Source organism: Accipiter gentilis, chromosome Z, assembly GCF_929443795.1.
Source record: "Accipiter gentilis chromosome Z, bAccGen1.1, whole genome shotgun sequence".
NCBI classification, from domain to species: domain Eukaryota; kingdom Metazoa; phylum Chordata; class Aves; order Accipitriformes; family Accipitridae; genus Astur; species Astur gentilis.
The window spans coordinates 39,838,582-39,865,160 of NC_064919.1; the positions used below are offsets into that span (position 1 = coordinate 39,838,582).

A 26,579-nucleotide genomic window follows, 5' to 3' on the forward strand; every position below is an offset into this window, starting at 1 on the left:
CCTCTCCTTAGGAGGGAAATTGCGTAGACATGCAGCACAGTGATTTGTTTTGGGTGGGTCATGGTGGGGTGTGCTTACACTAGAGAAAGCTAAGCTAAAGAAGTCTGTTCTTTAACTGAAGATTGATGTTTGTTATGACATTGGATCTTGACATAATTGTCAGTGGTCTTGGATCAGTCACCTGAAAAGGCTTTGGGTAGATCTATACAGCTATCTTTAGTGTACCCTATATACACTTCAGTTAGGTTTAGCTATATCTGACTAGCCAGTCATGTCAGGAAATATCAGATCTAACCAGATGTGACTTCCTGATTGCATCAAGGATATATGGCATTTTCCGTATGTGCCAGCAGGCCTCACGTTTCCTGGAAGCACTGGCCTTTCTGTTTCATCTGCACAGTGATAAACATCTGAACTGCTTGTGCACAGGAGCGTGAGGGTGGCAGGAGAGCAAGCAAAAAATCCAGAAAGAAGGTGTCAGCCTGCTCTTGCCAGAAAATCCACCTGGCATGTGGCAACGGGGATGGCTGGGAGCAGCCCATGGGCTGGGGGAGAGTATCCTGGGATGCTGCTTGTCACAGCCAAGCAGTGGCTGAGCACCTCTGTGCTGTATGGCATTGTAGTCAGTAAAGTAAACACACCTGCTTGTCACACATGAATAAGTGCTATTGCTCAGTATTTCTGGGAAGCAGGGCTGTTACTCCCACTCTTTCTGCCACAGAACCAGTTGATTATCCATGTTCTGAACCAAAATCTCTGGGTAGTTTGAAGATGAGGACTTGTAATTCTACTCTTTTCTAAATGAGGCCTGATCCAAATCCTACTAAATTTGTTTAACTGATTTTCAAAGCCCTTGGAAGAGATTTTTAAGTTTTGCTGGAATAGATCACACTCTGGAGAAAGCAAAGGGGTGGGCTCAGTACCAAAATCCACAAATATTTCTATGGGGTTTAACTAGTATACAACTGTAGAGCAAAACATGTCATTTGAAGGTCTACCCACAGGACTGTGCACACTCTGGACTGTGATCTTTTGCTATGATCAGTGCAAAGATTTTTTGTGTTCACTGTAGAAATCTTAATTTTTTGACAGGATACAGCTGACTATGTTGCATATGTAGCTAAGGATCCTGTTAATCGGAGAGGTAAGTGAGAAATATCTATTTGGAATCTTTTTTCCTTTGAGAAACATGAATTGTTCATGGTATAATTCAGTTGATTATTCCCCCCCCGAAAAAAATACATGCAGCCCAATAAAAAGATTGCCTTTGATAAAGTCATGGAAAGATTGGGTAGCAATAAGGAACAGCCATGCAGAAGTTGCTTCTCAAACTTGGAACAGGTCTTGCTTGTAGTTCATCTCCAAATATCACTTTGATTCTCTTAATCTCTTAAATCAAATGCTCGCTTTACTTGGCTGTGTGAGCTTCTAGGCAACAGCTAACTCTCACCTACACCCAATCACTATACAAGAACTAAGCAGTCCTTTGCATAAGTCCTCCGATGAGGTGGCTGAATCTGTTAGGCCTTCTCAGTATATGCCTAATTCTTCCTGGCAGAATCAGATTCTTTACCAAACAGAGAGCTTTCGAGCCAGCTTGCTGGAGGCTCAGTGAAGTTTTATTCAAGGTTGTATTGCTTTGTGAATGACCAGTCAGGAACAGGGAAACTCTTGTTGCTTGTCTTCAAAGACTAAGATCCAGTTCAGATTTTCAAAAATAAATCATAAAAAGTGTAAATTACAATCTGAAATAAGAAGTACAGAAAACATTCCTGCTTGTAATGCAGAAAGCATCACTAGGTCTTAATGCTAGACACAAAGTATTATATAATGTACCTGAGAATCTATTTATTATTCATAGATTCATAGAGGAAAAAGGACTAGCTCCAAAAAAAGACTCAAGCAGTTCCAACAGGATTTCTGCAGAATTGAGACACTTTAACTCCAAAGTGCCAACCCTGCAAATGCTGAGCTGCCACCTTACCATGGCCACAACTAATTCTGTATTTTGTCATCTTTAATGGTTTTAGATACCTCAGCAATTTGCGGTGTCCATGTGCAGAGATCTCCAGACTCAAGAGCATTACCTTATAAACAATACCTGCACTAAACATACTAATATGCTGAATATTAGTGAAACACCTAGAACGCTTATGGGGAGTGGGAGATATGGAGATAGTCCAGTTCTTTGCCATGGTAGTTATGTTCCAAAATCATGTGTCCCCCATTACAAAGGCTCTGGCATCAGACTGTAGCCTGTATGGTGCAGAGCTGCTGTCCGCCTTACCTGCTTCAGCAGTACCTTTCTGCTAAACCAGAGACTGATTTAGTTGTTCTGAGACATCTCAGTGGCAATGTAGTGGACCAGCATTGCAGACCAGACTTTTGCACTGTAGGGTTTGGAGGAGACCTGTGCTCTGTTTCTTGTTCCTGTGTGAGTAGATTTTACATAAAAACTGTTTCATGGACTATGTTCCTTATATTTAAATTGAATGTATTTAGCCTTAGCTTCCTGTTGCTGTTCTTGTTGAGTTAGTCTATCCTACATCCAGGAGTCATCTAAGCAGCTGGTACTGTCTTCTTGTGGTGTATTTAGTTCAAGCATTTTCTTAAGAAAAAGTTTAACAAAGTGAACTCTGTAGGTGTTCAGCTGCAGTGCACGTCCTTCATCCTTCAGATAATTTCTGTTCTTCCTTCTTTCATTTTTCTGCATTGCTTTAAAAAAGGTAGATGATGCCTGTTATTGTTTGGAGTAATCTAGCATTAATGTCAGCAATCTCTAACAGAGGCTGCACCTTCCTCGTCATTAGCTGGTTTCTCATAAGCCGTTTTTGCTGCAGTGAAGCACTATTATCTCACGTGAAATTCTTTCACGCTGTGATCTTTAAGCCTTCTGTGTTACAGCTTTCCATGGGAGCTTTCCCCAATTGTGTGTGTATATCAGTGGTTTGCAGATCAGTGATTTTATAAGTGACCAGTATTAAAACACTTTTTTTTGGTAAGGTGTAGTTTACCAAGGGATCTGGATTGCTGTCTTTCACCATCACTGGCCATTCTGTCAGTCTTTTGTGTTATCTGCAAGTTACTTTAGAGTTGAGCTTGAATTTACATCTGTATCTAGTAAAAATGTTACTCTTGCTGTTACTGACACTAGCACCGATGCTGTAGTGTAGCTTTCACTTGCGTATTAGACTCATTTCTTCTCAAGGATGGAAGAGCTCTTTTCATGCTTTATATTCTGGATCTAGCAAGCTACAGGCTGCCTGTCTTCTGCTGTAACATTCACAAGAAATCATCTCTCTCTGAGCCAAACCTTCTCATCCTTTTACAAGAAGCACATCTCCTACCTGCAGAAAGTCCATTCACGTATCCAAGGAAACAGGTTACTCATTATGTCACCTACTGAAACTACTTAATGACTCATACTTCATTTCAGCTCCAGACAGGTTTAGCAGTGAGCAATATAGCCTCTTTAAATCCCCATTCTAGTTATAGAGTGAAAAAATTATAGCTTTGTTTGGCCTAACTGCTTTTGGTCCATGCTCATGGAAGTACGTCTGCACCTTATCTGGGGGCTGATTGTTCACCGCCACCAGCAATGGTGCAGAAGGGGTAAACAGCAAAGATCCTGCTGCTAGCCAGGGGTGTCTGCCTCTGTCTTTGAACACATGGAGGTCCTGTTTTTGGCTGCCAAACCTTTCAACATGTGGCTAAGGACATTTCCTCTGAATCAGGCATTGCCTCAGCATGCTGGTCGGCACAGCAGATGCTGTAAGGTGAGAAGAGAGCATCACTGGATCTCTAAACCACTGTTTAGCAGGGCAGCACTGTGACCGGTGCCATCTCATGCTGCGTGAGGTGCTGCTGCTGCTGACAGAGACAGCTTGGTGCCCTGAACATTCCGTATCTGCATAACTGCAGGTTTCTTGCTCTTTATTCTGGCCTCTTCAGAAGTCTGTCTAGCAGATCAGCCTCTGAGAAGTCTTTGCTAAACCTTCTTAGTCTCCCTATATTGCTTTAACTAAAATTATGTCAGACAAATGTAATGACCAACCTTTATTTGTAGGACACTGGCATTCAAAACACTTGATTCCACTGAGCTGGACACTGGCCATATACTAAAATGCAGTTTTTCAGCTGAAGAATTTATAGTCAGGTTAATAAAGCAATCAGGGGTGATAGAAATTAGTACCTTTGAACAAGGTCCCACTGTACTGCAGCAGGACTTTGAGAAGAACCAGGGTTTCAGATTCAATCCAGGCTCTAGCCAGTAGGCCATGTGCTTGTCCAGCACTGAGTATGGAAAATAACTTGTCTAGGCCTTTCTGAATATCACTGAGGTATTGTTCACTCAGATCTTTAGCTTTCAGCTCTGAACACCTATCTATGTTCCTGCAGTGTTAGGTGAAATCTGCATGAATTTGCCTCTTTATGTTGTCACATAAAATGATACCTCTAAGCCACCCTCTTATTTAAAACCAGAACAGATTTGGCTGCTTAGACAGCTGATAAAGGTTTCTTGGTCTCCCATAGGAAGAGAGCTTGTATTGCCAGTCTCTCTCCTTACTGCCTGTGTCACAGTGGGTTCAGAAAGATGGCACATGGGGGAATGCTGGAGTTAACCAGGGTCCTGGCTATGTGCTCCCCAGTGATCCCACAGTTTGCTGGAAGTGTCTCCATACAGATAAGCAGGAAAAGGTACCAGCCTCCGTATTACTGGAATCAGGTCAGGGCCTGGGATCTAGGAATTAGCCTAGTTACTGTCCCTCCCTCAGCCTGTGATTTGGGAAATTCTGGAAACTCGAAGTGAACAGCTTGGAAACTTGGGATGATTAGACATAAAACTGAAGTGGTAATAAAATCGAGGAAAGCAAAGAAAGCTTTTTTTGTTGCTACCATCTACTAATATTTTTGTAATTTCAATTTAAATCTTATAATTCTCATATAATCTATTGCATTCTGGTAATAACAAGTGAAATTGTATGAGATTTCCTGTCTTTATGGACTTGTTAAAATTGTGGAACTGATTTGTGGTCTTGCCTATTGCAGTTACACACTGGAGAAATTTTATTTAGCCTTTAAAAAGACCCCATTGCCTGAAATTCACTGTGCCAGAATTGGGTTTTATTGAAACATGGACACCATGAATAGGGCAACTATGCCTGACATGTAGGTGTTTTGTCATAGGTCAGTGCATCCCACCATAATGTAAACAAAGATTTGCATGTGCATGTGTCAAATCTTTTTCGTTTAGCTTGTCATGTACTGGAATGCCGTGATGGCCTGGCCCAGGATGTCATCAGCACCATAGGGCAAGCATTCGAGCTTCGATTTAAGCAATACTTGCGATGCCCCTCTAAGATACCTACTTTCCATGATAGGTGAGTACAATTGCAGAATACCGCTAAAGGATCTTTGTTAGCTTTGTATTTACTTAATAAAATGTGCTGTGGACAAAGGTGCTGGAGATGGACAGGATTTAAATACGTGAAAAAGATTTCTGCTGAATTAGCAAAGCAGTGTTTGCCTACTGAATATGAAAGGAGCACAGTCGTTTTAAAAGAATGGGCTAAACATGGATTTCACAGTGAATTTATTGAAATGATCATGTGTTTTCTGTTGTAGTTAGTAGGCAGAGTTGTATGGCTGAGAATGGATGTTATTTGTGGCATTTCCTCATTGTTACTGTCCTAGCAGCTCTGTCAATTTAGATGAAGTAAGCTAGGGTTGCTGGGCTTCCAAAATGACTAGTGATGTTTTACTATTTCTGATATTAGCCAGGGTGAAGTTTTTAGGAATGTGATGTATTGTACACAGGCTTTGACTGCATTGTTCTCTGGAGGATACAAAATCTGTCTGCTTGTATATGTTTAAAAGGCTGGGATATAGCATTCTGTTTTCTTTGTTGAGCTGTGTTTTTTAACATAGATTGCTATATGCTTGCTAACATCAGTATAAATCCCATTGAGCTGGTACCCCGTGTAATCTCTTATATCAGAGTAAAATGAGTGTATGGTGAATACAAAATGCTACTATCCTAATCTGTAAGCATTCGGTACTCACTTCAGACTAGTGGAAATGACTGTTAAATGTAGACTGAAAGCACAGATCCAGTCTCTTGACTTAGTGAAGTTCTTCCAGATTTATATCGGTGATAGAGCAGCCATAATTAAAGAAAAAGTTTTGGAGCTCAGTCAATCAATCAAGTAATAATATTAGAAATACTACTGTAAGGTTAAATAAAATTGTTTGTTAATGCAGTTTATAATGGTCTTTATAGCTAAGTTAAAACATCCTTTACTCAGCACAAAGAATTTCATCCCCTGCAAAGCAGGTTTAGATTAGTTTGTCTAAACAGAGAAGCTCTGCTGCATGATCCATCATTGCTTGCTGACTTATAATGGTAGCTGAATTGTCAAAATAATATGCAATAGTGATCCCCTGACAGGCAGTCTTAACATGCTGGAAGTATCTGTGAGTGCTTTGCAAGCGAGGGGAAAAATAAAGCACTCGCTTTCTTATAGGACGCAGAGTTTTGATGAGCCATGGATGGAGGAAGATAACGAGGAAACAGAACATCCTTATTACAACAACATCCCAAATAAAATGCCCCCCCCTGGCGGCTTCGTGGATGCCAGGCTCAAAGCAAGACTTCCCACAGCTGCAGATACAGCTCAGGTCAGTGCAATTGCATCCCTGCCCTCCTGCTGATGGATCCAAAATTTTTACAAAATGTGTATTTTAAGATGGATACATCGGGACCATTTATAGCTCATAGCTCTTCGTGTGTGGCCAGCTTCCTTTTGAATGGGCATTGAAGATCTAGGAGGCAACAAATTAGGCAGGTTCAGAACAAACAGAAGGAGGTGAGTTCCTCATGGTGTTAAAAAATTACACAGGTTCAAGGAAGAGAAATCCACTGAGGTTTACTATGTTTGTAGAAACCATGTCTGTTTCAGGGAATTATCAAATAGTGCACAGTAACTGGGAAAGATTTGGTGCAGAATAATTTAAACAGTCTAGTGCAGTCATTGCTAACCATTCATTATGTTAATAACTCAGCAGCGATCTGTATTCAGCCAGGTTCCTAGGCAGGTTCGTCACCTCACGTTGAACTGAGGTCAGCTTGGATATTTCTACCAGCGTTGCTGTCAACTGTTTGACTCCAGTATCAACATAGCTACCTAAGAGGAGTTTTCAGATCCAGCACAACTCTGCTTAAATCCAGAGGGGCCTTGTCTGTAGACAACATCCTCCCTTCGGTACCTGAGTGTGTCCCCTGGTACCAATGTGAGTCTCTCAGCTCATGCTTTGGAGGATGCTGGGGGTGTCTTCTTGTCCCAGGTGTGTTTCTGTGGAACGCTTTTCCCAGGCATGCTTTGTCAGGCTTGCTACGTGAAGACAAATGTACTACAAGAGATGATGCATCATTTGGGGTTGAGGGCGTTAATGAAAGCAGGAAGCAGGGTAGTTTACATGAAGGTCACCGGTAATATCTTACTCCTACACAAATGCATTTGTGAGACATATATTCTGACACCATGATGAATCGGAAATGAAGAGTGGGAGTACACAGAATACAGCCAAGGAAATTGTCAGAACCACTCACAATGTATCTGAGCATTTTAAAGGTAATTGAAAATTTCTCTGCACATGTGTCCATTCTAGTCTGCAGCAGGAGTGGGAGGAGAGCAAACTTATTACCAGAGTCGTCACTTAGGAGACAAATTCATTGAAGACTGGCATCATTGGCCTGTTAAGCAAGGTGAGTTTTGCTAGTTTTAGCTGTAATACTGCAGGAGGTCTTGGGTGGGCAAAGCACATGAAAGTCTGATGCCTCAAAATCTTAAGGCAATGAACTGCACTTTGTTGCTAGATTCCCTTTGTCTAAATTTTAGCGTTGATATCAGTGGAAAGCATTTGGTAATTACCTCTGAATAAATTATTAAATGCACACCTTCACAGAATCTTATCTTTTGCAGAGCAGTTCAGAAATAGAGTTGCCTCACACCTTCAGCTCTCTAGCTTGCCATGTCTTAAAATTCCATGGTATTTAAAGACAGACTGCATGGTCTGTTCTGAAAATCTGACCCACTAGGTTATGCAAGATGGAGTTTCCAAAGGAAGAGTCTAAAGTCAGAAGTTTTGTTAAAATGTGGAGCAATGCATTTGTTTGCACATGATCTCTGCTCCACGAATAACAAATAATGCATAATGTTCTTTTTGTGGTTGTCTATTAATTTTAAGCAAATGACATAGAAATATGTGTGAAATTTCACCCATCCACCTTTACGTGACAGCTTTTTTGTGTTTCTGGGGACACTTTCTTTTCAAATGCTAGAATATGTTATCTCTTGTTAATCTGCACAGATTTGAGGATTTTATTCCATTTCTTCCTCCCATGACTCCCCAACTGAATATTGTTTTTGAAACTGGCAGTCTTTATTTACAAAAGTTTCCTTTCTTCCTGAATAATAACACCTCTGCCCCAGCCCTCACTGGAACACAGTTCTGAATCCATTCTTAAAAAAATTTTTCCACTAGATCCTGCATTTATTGACTTTACATCTCCCATTCCGGGGAATTTTAAACCTGTGGTGATGGGGTGTCATGTTATTTGCTCATTATAACAACACTGTTCTGTCAAATACAAAAAAAGAAGAAAAAAAGTCTTGAATTTTCTAGGATCTCTGGATATTTGTAGTATGCCAGAAGGGAATTCACAAGTAACCCCAACAACAGAGATGCCAACATATGTAAACACCCAGCATATAAACATAGAAGCTCTATTGGCACTTCAGGCAGATGCTGAAAGTACCTTCAGTGGAACAGCAGATGATACCAAAGAGAGCAGCCCAGGAAAGGATCTGTTTGACATGAGTGAGTTCCCTTCCTATTTACTCCCTTTCTAACAAGCGACCCAATATGTTTTTGTGTATGCATTAGTTCTGTATAAAAATAATTTTAAAATTCTCAAAATTTTAGTATTCCTGGTGGAATTATGGTGAATTTTAGAATTCATGGTGGTTTTGTACTGGACTGAGTTAAAATAAGGGTGGCTGAAGATTTGAATCTAATTTGTATTATATCTGAGTTAAGGTGAATTGCAGTCTATGTTATCCTTAGCATCACAGGCAACTAGGTCAGAAGGAAAATAAATGAGGAGGCTTGTCATGCAGGAAAGTGAAGGAGTGAATGGCTGGAGAATTAGCTCCAACCTGTCCTGTGAATATGTTACTAGGAATTCAGTGCATACTACAAAAACTGTGCAACAAGGAAGCTGGGAGGGAAATCAAAAGGCTGAGTTATCCTTTGCTCTGGATAGGCCTACTGTCCTATCTAGCTATCTGTTCCAACTCTGAAGTCAGATTTTCTAAAATCAGAATCTTGTCCATAGCTGTAAAACAATGGTTGTAATTTGATGTTGGTGCTACCAATACACGTTTTGAGCCTTGAAGAGATACTTAACAGGTAATAATGGGGAAAGCAGTTTGATGCACAGAAAGTTTTCTTAGTTTTTCTACTCTTCCTACCTCCAATGAATTGCTGACACATGATTTATTTAATTCAGTTCACATAATTAAAAGGCAGTGAGACAAAGCAGTTGGTGCCTATATGTTATTTGTAAAATAACGTATCTACATTTCTGTTATCTCAGTATACATAAAACTGTCTTCCTGGCATGTTTTGCTGAGATATGGCTCTTATTTCCACAGCTTAGGGAGACTTTGTATTGAAAGAAAGGGGGAGGGAAGAAAATTGAGAGAGTATCTGTCTGTGAGTATAGATTTGAAATGAGAAAAGTCTGCTGTCTGAAATCAGGGATGTTAACCTTAATTTTTAACATGCCATGCCTTTAAAACATGCATATGTTTAATTCTATTTTATATGCATTCTTTTCCTAAAAACAGATTTCTCATCTTCCAGCCTTTATTAAACTTTATTAACCATTGGATCATTGCGGAAAAGTAGTATTAGAAAATGTGTCAACTAGCCCTAAGTTAGTGGTTTGTTGAGCTAAACATGTGTTGGGCTTAGTGCAGACTGCAATGTAGTGAATGTGTATATAAGCTGGTTTTAGCTGAGGTATCAATAAGCTGTGATGGCACAGTATTTACCCTATTTCTCCGAGCTAAATTAATCCTCTGTGGCCCCATGCAAACATGGCTGTGTACTCCTCGCATCTGAGCAGACTATTTAGAGCTGGTGTATTGCTTCACAGTACTGCTCTGCAGATGTCCTTTTGTAAGTCTAGTGGGCATAGAACAGTATCTCTTTTTAATACACACTCGTTGGCCGGATGAAGGTCTTGCAAAAGAAAATAGCTTCCAATAGGTCAGTACAGCATTTAATGAAGCATGCACTGACCTATTTACTATTTCTGTAAGGCTGTTGGGATCTGTAATGACACATCTTTCTATTCCACTCTACAGAAAGTAACACTGAATTCAGGATTTAGCTGAGGTTTAAAAGATTCTTCCCCGAGGCTGATTTCAGCTTGGTAAATCACGTTAAAGGTGTTAGCCTGTGCCTGTGTTGCAAAGTCCTCTTCCTAGGTGGAGGCTAGTGGTAGGCTGAGTGGTAAGGGCAACTGATCCCTTCTAGACATACCCTTGGGCTGGGGACTCAGTAATGGATAATTTTAAAATGAATATATTGTTTGAAGAGAGACCAAATATGAGTATAATGACATTGGGTACCCATATTACGCAATTTATTTGAAATTAAACTGTCTGACATACCTGGCAAGACAAAAGGAGACCTCTGCCCAGTACCAGGGCATATAAATGCAACTGTTGACAATAGCCATTACTGAAATAAAATCAGTCCCTTTCAAAAGCTCCTGCCAAGGTTTGCTCTGGTTTTTGTCAGCATCTTTCTCTCCATAACATACATTTTTAACATATTACACTCCTCAGTCTTAATATAATCCATAAATCAGTAGGCCTAGCAGTATATCTTCCTTCAGTTTTATCATAAAGACAAAAGGAAGTGGCTATAACACAGAATAAATCCAGTTAAAAATGACTGAAATATCACCATTTTGTAATATGATTTACCTCTGAATGTTCTTGCCCTTCTTTCTATTTCCATAACCAGAACCATTTGAAGATGCCCTCAAGAACCAAACGTCTGAGGCTGCACTGAGAAAATCCACCTCCACGGGATGCACCAGTCCTCTTTTATCCAGAGCAGCTGACCGGACTGTAGCCGAACAGCTGAGTACAGAGCCGTGGTATCAAGGAGAAATGAGCAGGAAAGAAGCAGAACAGCTGTTAAAGAAATGTGGAGACTTCCTCGTGAGGAAGAGTACCACGAATCCCGGCTCCTATGTGCTGACAGGCATGCACAACGGCCAAGCCAAGCATCTTCTTTTGGTGGACCCAGAAGGAACTGTAAGTGCTGACTCCTCAGTAATACAGGAGGTTTCTGACTCTAGGTATTTTCTCTAAATGTGTTTAACCTTGTTTACAGCTTATTCACAACTGATCGTAAGTACAGACCCATATCTCTAATATGCCATCACATCTCTAATTCTCTCCCTGATGCCTAGCAGAAGGCCCACTGCATGATTTCTGTACATTGCAGGGAGCCTTAGGGACCTGATTCCCCCCCAGCAAGGTCAAGGTTTGGCCATGGCAGTACAGTCTTAGTCAAAAGTGCAGCTAAGCCACTTCTTTAGCCTTCCTGCTGAGAAGCTGCTGGTGGCTGTGCAAATTTGGTCAGCCTGCATGCCAGCAATTTCCACATGATATCTGTCAGCCAGGGTATGGACCAGGCCCTCTGTGTTTTCCTGCATGTAAGCCCAGGAGAGAACTGAGGTAAACCTGCTCCATCTCTTTGCTGCCCAGGGACTCCCTTAGTCAACAAAGGGATGCTCCCAGCAGCAGGATGGAGAGGGCAAGGGAGCTCTAGTTTTCTGCAGTTGTCCTCTTGTGCTTCTGAGGAGGCTTAGTCTCACCTGAGAGAATGAAAGCATTGCCACATGTTTTATTCTTGGCTCCTGGTAACTGAGAGTGGGCAACTCCTTCTCCTCTGTAAAAGACAACTTTAGATGACAAGCCCCAAAGTAAATTGAGAAATGCCTGTAAAGTTTTCCTGTTGGCATCTTTTTCAGCTGAGGAACCTGTGGCAGAATTATGCTAGTCCTGCTGAGGTTGTAACACTGCCGTGAGGAATGCCTGTGGTACTTGTTGTAATCACATTTGCCACATGAGGCCAGTCAAAGAATGGTTTTGCACTTTTTAGGTGCCAACTGCCTTGTCCTGGGCTTGACCGGGACACCAGCCTGGGGAAATGGCTCCATCCCTCTGGGGACGCAGCCTTGTTCGCTAAACTTTTGCCAGCAGTTTTGTGGCTTCTGCAGCAGGGCCCCCTAATTCTCCCTTCAATGTAAACCCACAAATTGCTGTTACAGGCTACTGCAAGAAAAACGATCCTGTGTGACATGGCGAGTGCACAGATGCTATGTGCCGTTGGGAACTCTGCTGCTTTGCTGACTGGCATAGAGTACTCGGGCCCTGTGAGGACTCCTGGGACATTTTCCTCCTGCAAAGGATGGAGGGCCCCCCCCCCCCACAACTTTTCTGCACTGCCTCTAAGTGCAGCACAATTTGCTGACCTCCTTGTGTAGAGACCTGCTTGTTCTCTGCACCTATCCCCTCCCTCAGCTTACTTGTGATGTGCCATCATGGCCCAAATGGCTCTGAAACTCCTTGCTCAGGAGGCACTGCTTGAGAACAACAGCTTTTCTGCAGCTGTATTTAAGTTAGCTGTGCTGTCTATATGATTTGTGGGACTCTGACACAGCTCCAGAGCAGCCCTATTTGCTACTTGTCAGAGCAGAGAATTGTCAATAAAATGCCAATGCGTGGCCAGCCAAAGCAGCACACCAGCGGCTTGCATTTCTTCCACATGGCCTTGGCGTGATTATTTGTAAAACGATTCACACAAAGCCTGCCTGAAAATTCATTTCACACACAAATTTCCCAGTGACACGTTAGAGCTCTTAAGAGTGTGTTTTCAGAGCGGAGTTAACTGTCCAATTCCTTCTGCTCTCATCCAGCTGACAAAAAAAAAAAAAAAAAAGAGAAAAAAGATCTCTAGTTCAGGCAAGGGATGCTTAAAATGGAGGATTGCAGGATTTTTGCTGGATTTGGAACTAGGGCTTGAACTCTGGTGATGACAGAGCATATTGCTTAGGGTGAAAATGTGTTAATCTAAATATAGATAAGGAAAGTTACCGCTGTTTTAAAGATATCTTTTCATTTTGAAAATACAGCTTTGAATAATTACAGAAAGTGATGTTTCAAAGCAGTATGTTTCAGAAATCAGGAGAGCATGCTGGATTTCTTCAGTGATACAGCTACATGTGGAGTGAGCAGATAGCATCATTCGCCATCAAAGTTGTTTGTTTCTTTTTTTACCCTGTGCTAAGTTTCTAGCAGTTTTGCCAGAACTTATTGATGAAGACTGAAATATTTCAAGCGAGGTGCCCACCACAGCATAAGCTGACTCTGCAAAGTTTTAACAAAAGTTGTTCTCTCTTTCTGAGAAAAGTTCCAGGAAAATAGATGACACTTCAGAGCCATGCTCACAGGCTTTTTCTTGAGGCCATGTAGAGCCATCCCAATACAAAGCTTTACACCAGCATGACATTCGCTGAAGAGGACCTCTGCTCTGCCAAGAAGACAATTTGATCTAAAAATCTGACTTATAGTGAAACAAAATGTTGTACAGGAAGTTTTCAATCACACCTATTCAGAAAGTAATAGTAGTAGACTGGCCCATAGGCAAATTACCTGTTTTGGTAGAATAGAGGGAGTAAGAGACAAAACAGAAGCATAACTCCAGAAATGCCTAATTTCCACTGATTTCGATGGGAGAAGGATCAGTCTCTAAAACATGATTAATTGTGTTATTTTATTCGTAGTGAATTTTAGTGCGAAGTTAAGGGAAAAAGTATTTTTCTCTTAATCTATCTTCTTGCATCCTTTTTTTGAAGGTTCGTACAAAAGATCGTGTCTTTGACAGCATAAGTCATCTCATCAATCATCATCTCGAGAATAATTTGCCAATAGTTTCTTCTGGAAGTGAACTCTGCCTGCAGCAGCCTGCTGAGAGGAAACACTGACGCCGGATAACTATTTTAGTTTATGTAATTTGCAAGCTATAACTGGTAGAGATTGCAGATCTGAAAAAACATGTACATTATAAAAAAAATGCATATTCACATATATTTCACCAGTATGTTTTCTTTAGGTTTAAGAAGCCCCATTTCACATGGTACACTTGAAAAATCTCAATGCTTTATGTAGACATGAAGTCACAGCAGAAGGCTTTCTTAAAAAGTAATTTCAATAAAATTGTTCAGATTCTCTAATGTGAATATTGATAGTGTATATATACACATTATATATAAATACAGTATATATTTATATTTTTCAAGTCAGTCTGTTGACAGTATAGAACTATCTTCTGTGCCATGTGTTTTTACCAGAAGAAAAATGCCAATTGTGATTGTCCAGATAAAAATAGAATTCAGCAGTCTCAATTTCTTGAGAAAATGAATATTGGGAATCTTATTTCTGATTTTACCTAAGAAGCACAACTATGGGGATTACAGGTGGATTACGCAGGTTAACTATGGAAGGAGTCTGAATTCAGCTATTAGTATTCCAACTCGGAAATTTAGCATAAAATGTTTTTTTAGGAGTGTTATTCAGTGTCACTGATATCAAAAACATTTTATCTTTCTGATGTCAAGTTTGAATTCTTATATGATGCTACTCAAAACATTTGTATCTTGCTTTAACAATGATTTGGTGTGATCTTTCTGTGTACAAGGTGTGTGCATTTGATTTTTCTAATGATAATATAACAATATTCTGTAACTTTAATTTATTAATTTGAGTGCTAAGGTTGTTTATAAGTAGTTCTCTGCTTATGGTGAAGATCTAGGTGTCCTTGACTACCAGTCTCCAATGAGATGTTACCTAACGGTTAGGCAAGTTCAAATAACTTGTGTTTAGTAGGTTTAATGCAAGATGTACGTGGTTGTTCAATGACATATCTGAAAAATCTTTTCTTCTGATAAACAGTGAAAACTATCATGACTCTGTTGTCAGTTCTGCAAATGATGCCATTTGCATTTACCTACCAAAGCATAACTTCACTTCGGCCTTCAGCAAGTGATAGGTATTGCAAACATACTGCTTTTCTCTAAATATCAGGTTGAAAAATACACATACACTAAAGATGCCTTTCTGGCAGAAATGTCCTTGGCTTTTGATACTGGGAAATGTTTTAATGAAGGTTTGTACTATTCAAATGCAAGCACTATATGAAGTTATTTTCCTATTTTATGAGGCTTATCAAGAGCCAGATTCAATAGACACAGTTTCCATAAAGGCAAAGTTTGTGCCAGAATCAGGATTTAGCCTTCAGCATTCCAAGGTCTTCTCTAGCACCAGTATCTCAAATCAAACCTTCAGACTTGATTCATAAAGGCCAAGACTCAGCAGGATAAGTCTAGGTTAAGCACCTCCCTACACTGAAATAGTCAATACTTAAATCTACTTAAAATTAGATTTGGTTTTAAGAAGTTGCTAAACTTAAAAATTTGTCAAACTACAACCAGACTGACTGAAGTATTCCCATAGAATACATTCAGGTAGGATCATGATATTAAAATTCTGAAATAATTTTCTTGTACCTTCTGCTTTGAAATATGGTGAAATTGCAATTTGGGAAGTTTGGGTTTGATTGATCCCAAGAATGAAAATGATTGAGGCACCTAAGACTAATCATACAATCTGTGCAATAAAACCACACTTGATTCTGTAATCAAGACATTCAGAAGCCAAACTAAGACATTAGTGAGCCAAATGCTTGTGATTAATTTTATTGCAGATAGATAGTTATTAGTTGATAGTTCTAGGTCTGGGTGGGAGCTGAGAGCAAAGGAAAGAAATTAAATGCTGCATTGCAACCCTAATTAGTATGGCACTGAGGTCAGTGGAATTCTTAAAATTTGGGTTGTCCTTTTACCAGGTTGGAAATTGCAAGGGAATGTGAGGAGATCTTATACCCCAAAGCAGTAACCATCAAAATGACTTTATTTAAGAGCATCCATGTCTCTCCATATTCCAGTTCGAAGTATCTCAGTTGCCACCTTTTTTGTCATATGTAACACTTGTCATTCCATGCTCCCTATAAGCATGTCTTAGAAAGTTTTAAGTGTGCTATCACTAACTCTAAGAGAAGGCCTCTTTCGTACTTCGAAGGTTGTATATCATTTCAGTAAGAGCCAGGTGCCTAACTCCCTTAGATGCGTCAAAAATCCCACCTGCTGCCTATGTCTGTTTTGGATTAAATACCCTGTCAGTGTATGCCTGGAAAAATGTGACAACATACGGGTGTATGAATGAAGGCACTAATCATACACTGAAATAAGCATCTAAAATTTTTTACCATTGTCCTAGCTGTAACTTTAATAACTTAGCAGTGGCTTAGTTGCATGTTTTGGAAATTAAAGCAGGTGGCAAGGAGACACAAAATGAAACAGCTTGACAGAAATATTAAATTCCCCAGACTACATTTCACAAACTCTGCCTCCAGAAAAATGTGGCTATTTTAAGATGCTCTGTCAGCACAGCCAATTTGCCCAGCTCAGCACACCCATTGATGATGCAGAGGTTACACATAGCTTGATCAGATGCAGTTTGGTCCTAGGTAGTGGTAGCACCTTTGGGCTGTGGCAGTGCCCTGCTGCCGCAATGGGCCAGCAGATCCTGTCTGTCCAGGTGTGATGATCCAGAGGCTTTTCTAAGTCCCTGGGAACCAAATGATCTCAAAGCTGTCCAGGAAGGAGGGGCATGTGGGCCAATCAGTGCTCCTTTTGTGGATCCTGCCATTGCTTTTTGTCACTGTCACTCTGGTAGATTTGGCTTTCCCCTATATAAAAATGATATAAAAACTGTATAGCCATTTGGATAGCAGTTCCAGACCTGTTGCTGTCAGAGTCAAAGACCATCTTACACTGAGCTCAACAAGACCTAACTGAACCTGCTAGAGAGGCAGGGTTCATTTCTGTGAGGAGCCAACACTGCCAGCAGTTTAAGACATGTAGAAGTTATGAGATAGATAGGCTCAAATGCTGTGCAATTGGCTGAAAACCAGGCAGCCGACAGCATAATAATTTGAGCCTTTTAATGTTTGCTGTTGGTTTTGAGTCCCCTCACCTTTTCTTTTTATTCTCTTTTATGCAATCCCAAGGGCTAGACACTTGCTGGTGATAATTCAGTACCATGACTTCAAGAACTGGGATTTTACTGAAAGAACAAATTTGCTAGACTCAATAGAAATCACTGAGATTAGACATATTATGGTTTCCTTTGATATTTTCCCAGGGGATAGCTGAGAAGTCAGAACTGGAGCTCTAAATATCCTGCAAGGCTGTCTACATTGCTTTTGAGTCCTATCAGATTATCAGTTTTGATTCCAGTTATGCTGCAACTATGTGAACTATGGGCAATGAAAATGCATTTGATTCCTTTAAACAAAGAACATTCAGAAGTGAACCAAATGTTCCTGGTTCATTTCACTGCAGATCTAGAGTAATTATTAGGATAATAAAATTATCTATAAAAAGCAGTGATAGACTGGACATTGAGGTACAGTCATGTTCCCAAACTTTCAGTTATTTCAGGTGCTTCAGAAGCAATGAAACCTCAAAGGTAGAAAATGTGATTTGAAAACTGAATTACCTTCTGACTTCAATGGGAGTTTGCTCAGAGGACTCCTACGTTCCCTTCCCTAGTGCAAGAAGAGGTTTTTCAAACTGGCCATGCCTGGGTGGAGACCATAGGAGGAGATGCAATTTCCATGGCTTGCTGCCTGCCTCCCTGCCCAGGGCTTTTGCACACACAGTGAATACAGTAGCTTCCCTCCACTTCACATCCTACAGGGTTCGCAATGGGAGATACCACTGGCTCTGCCAGAAACCTCTCTGACACACATGATCAGTAAACGCTTGAACAAAAGACATAGTCCTGGGGCCGGGATTCGCCTGCAGAACGTGCACTGTCACCAGAAGAAAATGTTTACTAACAGTCTGGCAAATGTCACCTGCCAGCACTAAATTTTCCATAGCCTGGATTCATTCTTTTTCTCCTCTGTGGAATAATATGCTCACATTTCTTATCATCATGGTTCCCAGGCATCATGTTGTGCAGTAAGATGAGGAGAATTTAAAAAAATTTATACCACAGTGCGATTGCTTCTGGCACATCAAGTGCCAGATGCCAGCTACAATGTATTCATAATAGAATTGATGCATATTTAGATATTCGTAAGTAGCAAATGCTCCATTTGAAAACTAGCAGAGTTTTGCAGCCTCCAGGAAATTTGCAGCTCTAAAGGGGAAATTTGGAACTTGTGAATGTTCTGACAAAAGGTTACAAATCCTGCTTCCAGGCCTTTGTTCTTAGCATCCAATGTCTATCCGAAGTAAGTGGTAGAACCAAGAATTTATATTAAGTAAACCATATTTGCATAAACAAAGTCTAAGCTGAAGTAACAGACACACTTCCCTTTTTATGTCTCAGACATTTAACAAATATGCCTGCATAAAATCCAAATTCAGATTTACCTTAGTGTACTGTCAAAAATATGTTGATTTGCTAGGTCTTTTTGCCCAAACCCAGGCTTGCACTTTCCACAAATCTATGCTTTCTCAAAGCTGTCAGGATATGGGCAAATTCCCACTAAAAGCTCTGTGCTCAGCTGTACTCACTCTACTCATTGGCACACAGTGTCCGCGGACCTTGCTCACAGCTGCATTGGATGCAGCTGGAATGAGGGCAGGCCCGTGGAAAAGATAACACGGACGTACAATTGGCCTGCAGTTCACCAGAGGCTTGGACAGGGCGTGAAAAGCTGTCTTGGGAGACAAAACCCCAGGGATAAGAAACGTGAAGCCTGGAAACATGAGCCAATAGGCTTATAAGCCACTGATGAAAATAGAGAGCTATTGCCAAATTATAAACATGTTAATTGGTTGATAGAGTTAAAGCGGAACCTCTGGGGAGGGGAACTGCAAAATACTTGGGCAATGCCTACTGATTGTCTCTTTTTGAGACATTTATGTTCATAAGCCCTGATCTGTTCCTCTGCATACTCCAACATAGGCATCTTGTATGGCTTCCACTGAGAAAAAACAGGGCTTTTTTTTGTCTCAGTAAAGGAAGGGGGTAAGATTTCAGAGCTATACATTTCTAGCAAAAGCACTATATAAAGAGTGTTTAAACCTTGTTTGTCAACAGAACAAGCCATGGAAACCAAAGGAAGCAGGAAGCTAAAGCTGGGTGACTCGTTCAGCTATGCCACTTTGTGGAAGACAGCACAGATAACTCAGAAAAGGAAGGTAGCCTCAGATTTTGAGATTGAGATGCAGATTTACATTTTATGTAGCTATTGTGAAGGTCAAATAACATACAGGTCAAATGACAGCCTTTTCCAGCAGTCCTCCTTTCCCTTCCATGAGGCAAACCACACCAAACACACCCAGGCATATATTCATTCAAAATCAGTGAAATTTTTTATTAAGTGAAGAATGTAAAGATTATAATTGGTATATATTTGTGTCTTTCGTGGCTGGATTGGTGTGATAACTGCTTCTCAGTGAAGTTCTGCAGAGTTAAAGCTCAATCCAGGTTTCTTCTTTTGAGGTAATTGTTTTTCTTTGCACTGTGTGGGCAGCAACAACATAACAAAAAAGTGCATATTTTGCTGTAAAAGGGAGTTTGACTGTACATCTGTTACTTATTAATATTTATCACTTTTAGAAACATTTTTAACTGAGAATTGCAGGAAAAATAATGTATGTGGAAATATTGTGATCATTTATTTTCCCAACCACGTTTGTGAATCTCAAGTTTTTGCCTGTCCGCTGATTGTGGTATTCTGGTTATAGAGGCAAATTTTGTCTCTGAGGAAGTCCTTGAGCAACAGAATTTGGAATATAAGTGTCATGCAACTGTTTTCTGACTATTCAGTTTGTATATGATTAACCAAAGTAATAAAATAATGAGCACTACTATTGGGTTGAAATGCATGTAAAGTGGGCTTGAGTCTGTCCTGCTATGCCCAGGTTCCCCAATGGCCTACTTTTTTTTTATCTACCTGGAGGGATGCCCGTTTTGTAGCAGAAGAAATGAAATTTTTCAAGGTTTACCTGGATATTGAATATTAGTTAGTCAATGAACTACTCATCTCAGTAGAAACAGGGACGAACAATGTCAGAGGACCAAATGGCACATGAGGAGTTTGACCTCGGTTACACTAACTTTACATCAGAGGAGCTCCATTTACTTTGACGGAGGCAACACTGATGTCCATGGGTTCATTTTTGACACATACCATTTTCACCATGCAAGTAATTGCTCATACGAGCCCTCCTTCTGGGCCAGATGATGCCCTCTTCTGAAAAGGTAGCCTTCCTGCTCGGCACACTGAATAGGTGAGGGTAGCCGACTCCACGGTCTTTCTGTGGAGAGTGACTGCAAGGACAAGGCCCATGCAAGAGCAGCTATTCAGTGTACTGTGCAGAAGAGAAAGGCTCCACGCCAGAAGGAAGCTTAGCTGGGCTGATATTCCCCAAACCCCCTTCCTCTGCCGCCCGAGTGTCTCCTTGCAAAGGCCCTTCCCTCTTGTCCACTTGACGAAAAGTTGAGCCCGGGGATGCCCTGGGCAGTTATGTTGCTCTTGGGGAGAAGAAATGCAGCCCTGAAGGCAGCATGGGCACCGGGATGCCTCCACACGGTGCCTCCAGCCCACTTCAGCTGCCAGGAGGCTTCAGGGCTGTGGCAAGCCTCAGGGCTCAGTGGTGGCCAAGCAGAAACCCATGATTGCTGCTGCCGTGCTCCCCCCGCCCCGAGTTTTGCCTTGAGAAGGGAGTGTCGCCAGGCCTGGGATGGCCACGGGCTCCACAGCTCCCAGCAAAGCCAAGGGGCTGGGCTGCACCCTTGGTTGGTAGATTAAGTGGCACCACCCGGGGCAGACGCCAGCACACCTCCGCGCAGCAGGGGCAGAGCACCCGCTCTCAGGACCCCAGCGTTTTGGGACCTGGCACTTCACGCACCAGCCCGTTTTCCATTTCCTTGCTAGAGCAGGTGGAAACGACAAACCTCGTAGGCAGCGCGACACCCTAATTACAGTCGCTCCTCATAAAATGTGCCTTTGCAAGGGAGCAGCTGTGCGCGGTGCTGCTGGCGCAGACAGCCCTCCAAGCAGGCAAGCCAAGGGACCGAGTCGGCTCCCAGGAAAGCATGGGTGAAGCCTGCCCCCGACTCCGGGACGGTGGAGGCAGAGCCTACCGCCTTTGGCTGCACAGCGTTCGTTCCCACAGGTACTGCTTTCAGGCATGACACCCGAAGTTTAAATGCATGTTTTCCACAGAAGGCCAAAACCTTTTTTTACAATACTTTGAAAAAATGACTACTACACAACAACTTTGGTTCAAAGGTTTGAGATTTAATTAGAAGTTTTAAAAATGTTTATGGTACCTAATCACTTGAAAATACTCTGTAAGACTGTTGGCAATAAAAAACTTTTGGAAAGCATCTTGTGTGAAAGCTTTTTTTTTTCCTCCTTGGGCCATTTGATTTGCCTTTCTTTTGTAATCCAGAACCAAAACAAATATTCCAATTAATGAAATAATATGAATGAAATGTTAGTCTCCTTTGTAGCTTTTGCTCCATGTAAAACCAACTGGGAAAGGGAGACCTGATTCAGTTTCTTGTATGCTCAAATCAGCCTAGGCGATAAAAAGCTTGGATTCCGGGATGTATTTTAAGGAACTTCCAGTATCTTAGGGTGAAAGAAGCTATCCTCCATCTTTTTCCAGCTTCAATGATAGGACATCTTCCTGGTTGTTTATGGCCTACTGCTGTTAAGCCCTTCACTTGCCCTACTTGAAAATTTTGCTCTGAAATCTTCCGGAATCTGTGCTTTACCTAATACCCAGTGGGATGTACTCACTGAAGACTGCATCCACAATAGTTTTTTCTTCTCTTCAGTCATAAGTACTTTTCAAATTACATTATCAGTGTTATATGTGAACCCATGAATCTTAGGAGCCTGCCTCAAGTACAGCAGGGTAGTGAACTAACAAAATATCCCCACAGCTCCAAAACAAAGAGAAGGAAATCAGAGTAGAGTGAAAGGTTTTTGTAGTGACATGCAATCACATGGCCTCCAACAGTGGAGTTGCTTGCATTACTTGTACCTTGCATCAACTCTGACAGTAGCTAAGGCTAGAATCCAATGTTAAAACTCACTTTTATGTGCATATTCTTGGACTTTGGCTATTAAAAATACTCATTTTTTTTTCACCTAAACAGAGAGAATCATGTAACATCCTTGACATGAGAGTTGGTGTGGGGTCAGCCACAATGTTTTCTCAAACCATTGTGTTGCGAAGGCCTTTCTGCTCTACAGTAGCAAGGAATGCTGCCACGTGCCACCACTTCGTGAACTAACATTTAGAAGCACACAAATATTTTAGCTGGCAGTTTTCAAAGACACAACTTCAGGGGAGAACTTCCATACTGAAAATACAGCCAAGTAGCACTGTAAGATCTAAAAACCTAAGCAAGCCATGGCAATGCAATGTCACCAGTTCTATTTCTCACAAAGCTACAGAGCTGCTGACCCAGACTGTATCTGCAGTTCATATAGTTATATCATGCTTAGCTTAATTTAGCTTTTTCTTTTTCTCTAAGTGCACTGCTTTTCAACATTTTTGGTAGAAATTACTTCACACTAACTACACTCTTTCACAGTTATTTCATTCAAATACAGTTTTTCTTTGTTCTTACACTTTTCTAACACCATAAAACATTTACAAGCAGACCGTTAACTTGTAAAAGATAATCACAATGCAAATCTCTACATTTTAAAAGGCTTCTGCTACACACATTACACAACTTAATACACTGTACACACTTGGGAAGAGTCTAATGCTGCTGCTTTAAAGACCAGAGTAAAGCTAAGGATGAGCTCTTTCAGGCTGCGTATTAAAAAAGCCTCAACTACTACTGATTGTGCATAAGGCAAGGTGTGATTTGAGACACTAAACACAAATTTTTGAAAGAGCCCAATAAAGTTAGATGCTTACATTCTTACTACAAGGCAATAGGAACTAGTATCAAAATGTCCCATCAGCCTCCACTGAAGCCTCCAGCCATAAAGTACTATTGATGGAAGTACCACGGGCCACTTCCATGCGGACTGGAACTATTGATGGAAGTACCACGGGCCACTTCCATGCGGACTGGAACTACTGATGGAAGTACCACAGGCCACTTCCATGCAGACTGGAACTACTGATGGAAGTACCACAGGCCACTTCCATGTAGACTGCAACTATTGATGGAAGTACCACAGGCCACTTCCATCCAGACTAGAACTATTGATGGAAGTACCACAGGCCACTTCCATCCGGACTAGAACTACTGATGGAAGTACCACGTGCCACTTCCATGTGGACTGAACTACTGATGGAAGTACCACGTGCCACTTCCATGCAGACTGGAACTATTGATGGAAGTACCACAGGCCACTTCCATGCACACTTGAAATCAGATGTTTATGAAGTCTTAACTGCTCTAGGTCTCAGGGAATCCCTCTGATGCTGAACACCATCCTGTACTGAGGCTGGTAAGGCAGTAATGAACCGTAAAGTTGTTTTCATACAGGTTTCTCTGGAACAGCCTCTCAAAAAAGCAAGTCTGGGGCTCCAGGTCTTCCAAACTAAATAGGCTTTCATTCCAGATCCAAGGCAGGGTCAGGAATAAATGGAGATATGCCCTTCAGCATGATCCTGTTGTACCGCATCTTCCCTCTTGTATCTGCAAAAGTGCCTGGAGATGGTAGGATCGTAGGGTCCTGTTGCCAGAAAATGGGATCTTGTCTCACTGGGTGAACTTCTTCCCAGGGAGAATTTCTAACACAATCCCATGCTGTGGTAGTGCCTAGAGAGAAAAGAAGGAACTCCACAGGCACCCGTTGTGGTTCATTGATTTCTGAAATGATATATCTCTGTTTTAGAACTGAAGAATCTCAGCTTAAGTAGTGCATTCACAATGTACACAGGTTTACATTAAGTTTGACATACAATTTTTAAATACATTGGAAATAGTAAGTAAAAATATATGCATTGAAACAGTACATACACTTGATACACATGTATTGTTGGGTCACATTTTAACTACTTCAAACAGTGAACACATATAGCCTCTCTCAATGGTTATTTTACTACTCCTTGTTTAAAATAAGTTGTGAAATGCCACAGTGACAACTGTCATGTTGTCTTTCACTACACATGAGAAGTTTGAATAACAGCAGAAAAAATAAAAATACTGCATTGATATGACATGTTGAAGTTCCTGTCAGTTAAAAGCTACTACTTCATATATTTTCAAATATCCCCATTGAAACACATCTATTTGTATAATTTGTCACCTTACACTGTACACTGCAATACAATGTTTAGCATATTGTAAACTTTTACCAAACAACAACTTTGTAATAAGGAATTGTACAAATATACAGCTATTTATACCACATACATATAAGGCCATTAACATAACAGCAAGATACATATAGAGAACTATAATCACCAACATATGTAATGAGCTTTTCTCCCAGTTGGCAATAATTGGGCTCATTTTCTGTTCATCAGCAGTATTTAGTGAATGCTTAAGTTTCTAACAGGTTTTATTGATGTCTTGCTAGATCAGGCAGTGCCAAATGAAGCCTCATCATGCAATGCCATTGTGGTGCACAATGTCACTAGATGTGCATGGACTCTGTCCTGGTTGTTGGGTAGCATGAAAGGTTTTTTCTGAATCAGGTGCGTTATTGAATGAACACTCAAAGCAAATGATTGTTGATAAATAAGTCCTCGAAGTTAAATAAGTGATTAGTGTTTTGCCCTTTGACTTAAGTGCATGAATACTTAAACCACACTTGTGGTTTAAATCTAAAAGCCACAGAAAGGTACTTGTCTCGAGGAGTCCTTTACTTACAGAATTTTCCGTTGTGAAATGGAGATTCATTTCTCTCAGCAATATATGAGGCAACATTCATCGGTGGGAAATCTTCCTTTGGCTTCTGGGTATTGCTGCTGCTGGATTTACTTCGACTGTGATCTGGCGTGGCCTGAATAGGCAAAGATCTGGCCACCCTGGATTTCATCAGGCAGCCACAAACAAGGCGAAAGAAAGCCCTACGCATTTCCTTACTGGCCAGAGTGTAGATGATGGGGTTCATTGCAGAATTGATGACTGCCAGAGCAATAAACCAATGGGCTTTGTACAAGATAGAGCACTCCTTGACTCTGCAGGCCACATCAATGAGGAACAGGATGAACAGAGGAGACCAACAGGCAATGAAGACACTAACAACGATCACGACGGTCCTAAGGAGTGCCATGGACCGCTCCGAGTTATTGTGATTAGTGACATTACGACTGCTGGACTTTACCAGGATGTAGATACGGGCATAGAGGATGACAATGGCAACCAAAATGGCTATGAAGATACTAACACAGAACACAACATACTTCTTGGAGTACAGAGGCAAAATTGTTGAGCAATCTGGTAAGTTGTTTATACAGTTCCAGCCAAGGATGGGTAAGGCACCCAAGGAAATTGAAATAAGCCAGCATGTACCAATGAGAAGGAACACTCTGTACTTTTTATTTGCATCGTAAGGCCTCATTTTAATCATGGTCAGATGCCGCTCAATAGCTATTGCTAGTAAGCTGAAAGTAGAGGCTCCCAGGGCAACAAACATGCTGCCTTCCCTAATGAACCAGATTGTGGAGGACAAGCTCAGAGTTTTCTTCCCAGACATAAGAATGTTTACTTTGTAAACAATCCCAGCTAAAAGATCACAGAGAGCTAGATTGCCAATAAAAAAGTACATGCGGTTGTGAAATTTATTGTTTTTCCATATGGCAATCAACACCATCAAGTTTTCCAGGACTATGAAACTACATATGATCAGAAATGCTATAGTGGGCAGGTCTATGTTATCAGTTGCCTTCTCCCTTAAAATAAGCTTTCCTGTGTAATTATAATGCAGTACGATCAGGGAGTCCATCTCTTCATTTCCTTGAGGGCTGACAAGAGCATCAGGTGGCATGGTAACTGCTGCCATCGTTTGCTCACCGATTCTGGACTTTTCTTCTTTACTATCACGAGAATCTAGTTCCAATAATTTTCCACAAGAGGGAGATCAAGCCACGTTTCTCCAAGCACTCCTCTGGGCAGGTGGTGTGTATCCCCAGCTCCAGCAAGCCTCGCATATTAATTTGGGAGAGTAGCTTGCACACCAGGCTCTGAAAATAAAATCAACAAATGCAACATAAATCTCACTGTCTTCTCATGTCACCCTTGGCCCACGCAGGTGCTCAAGCTGCAACATAAACCCAGGAGCTGAGGGCAATGCTGACTACAATGGGGCACCAAGGTCTAGCATGGCTGCATGTTTATCGAGGTAGCTGTGGGTAA

The 26,579-nt window shown here is 41.1% G+C and overlaps 2 protein-coding genes across 3 annotated transcripts in view; one reads left to right on the forward strand and one right to left on the reverse strand.

The window, feature by feature from the left end:
- Positions 1-14,175, forward strand: part of SHC3 (SHC adaptor protein 3) — a 58,965-nt gene extending 44,790 nt beyond the window's left edge. For both annotated transcript variants that reach the window (XM_049796655.1, XM_049796654.1), the window contains 7 exons: positions 1,093-1,144; positions 5,255-5,381; positions 6,525-6,678; positions 7,669-7,765; positions 8,686-8,880; positions 11,101-11,396; positions 14,006-14,175. In XM_049796655.1, the coding sequence (XP_049652612.1) occupies positions 1,093-1,144; positions 5,255-5,381; positions 6,525-6,678; positions 7,669-7,765; positions 8,686-8,880; positions 11,101-11,396; positions 14,006-14,134 (1,050 nt within the window). In that variant the 3' untranslated portion in view covers positions 14,135-14,175. The remainder of the gene's footprint in view (positions 1-1,092; positions 1,145-5,254; positions 5,382-6,524; positions 6,679-7,668; positions 7,766-8,685; positions 8,881-11,100; positions 11,397-14,005) is intronic.
- A 9,427-nt stretch (positions 14,176-23,602) lies between these two features.
- Positions 23,603-26,278, reverse strand: S1PR3 (sphingosine-1-phosphate receptor 3). Its single transcript, XM_049796656.1, has one exon. It carries the CDS (start codon positions 26,224-26,226, stop codon positions 25,084-25,086), a length of 1,143 nt encoding a protein of 380 aa, XP_049652613.1. The 5' UTR covers positions 26,227-26,278; the 3' UTR covers positions 23,603-25,083.
- Positions 26,279-26,579: the final 301 nt, after the last annotated feature.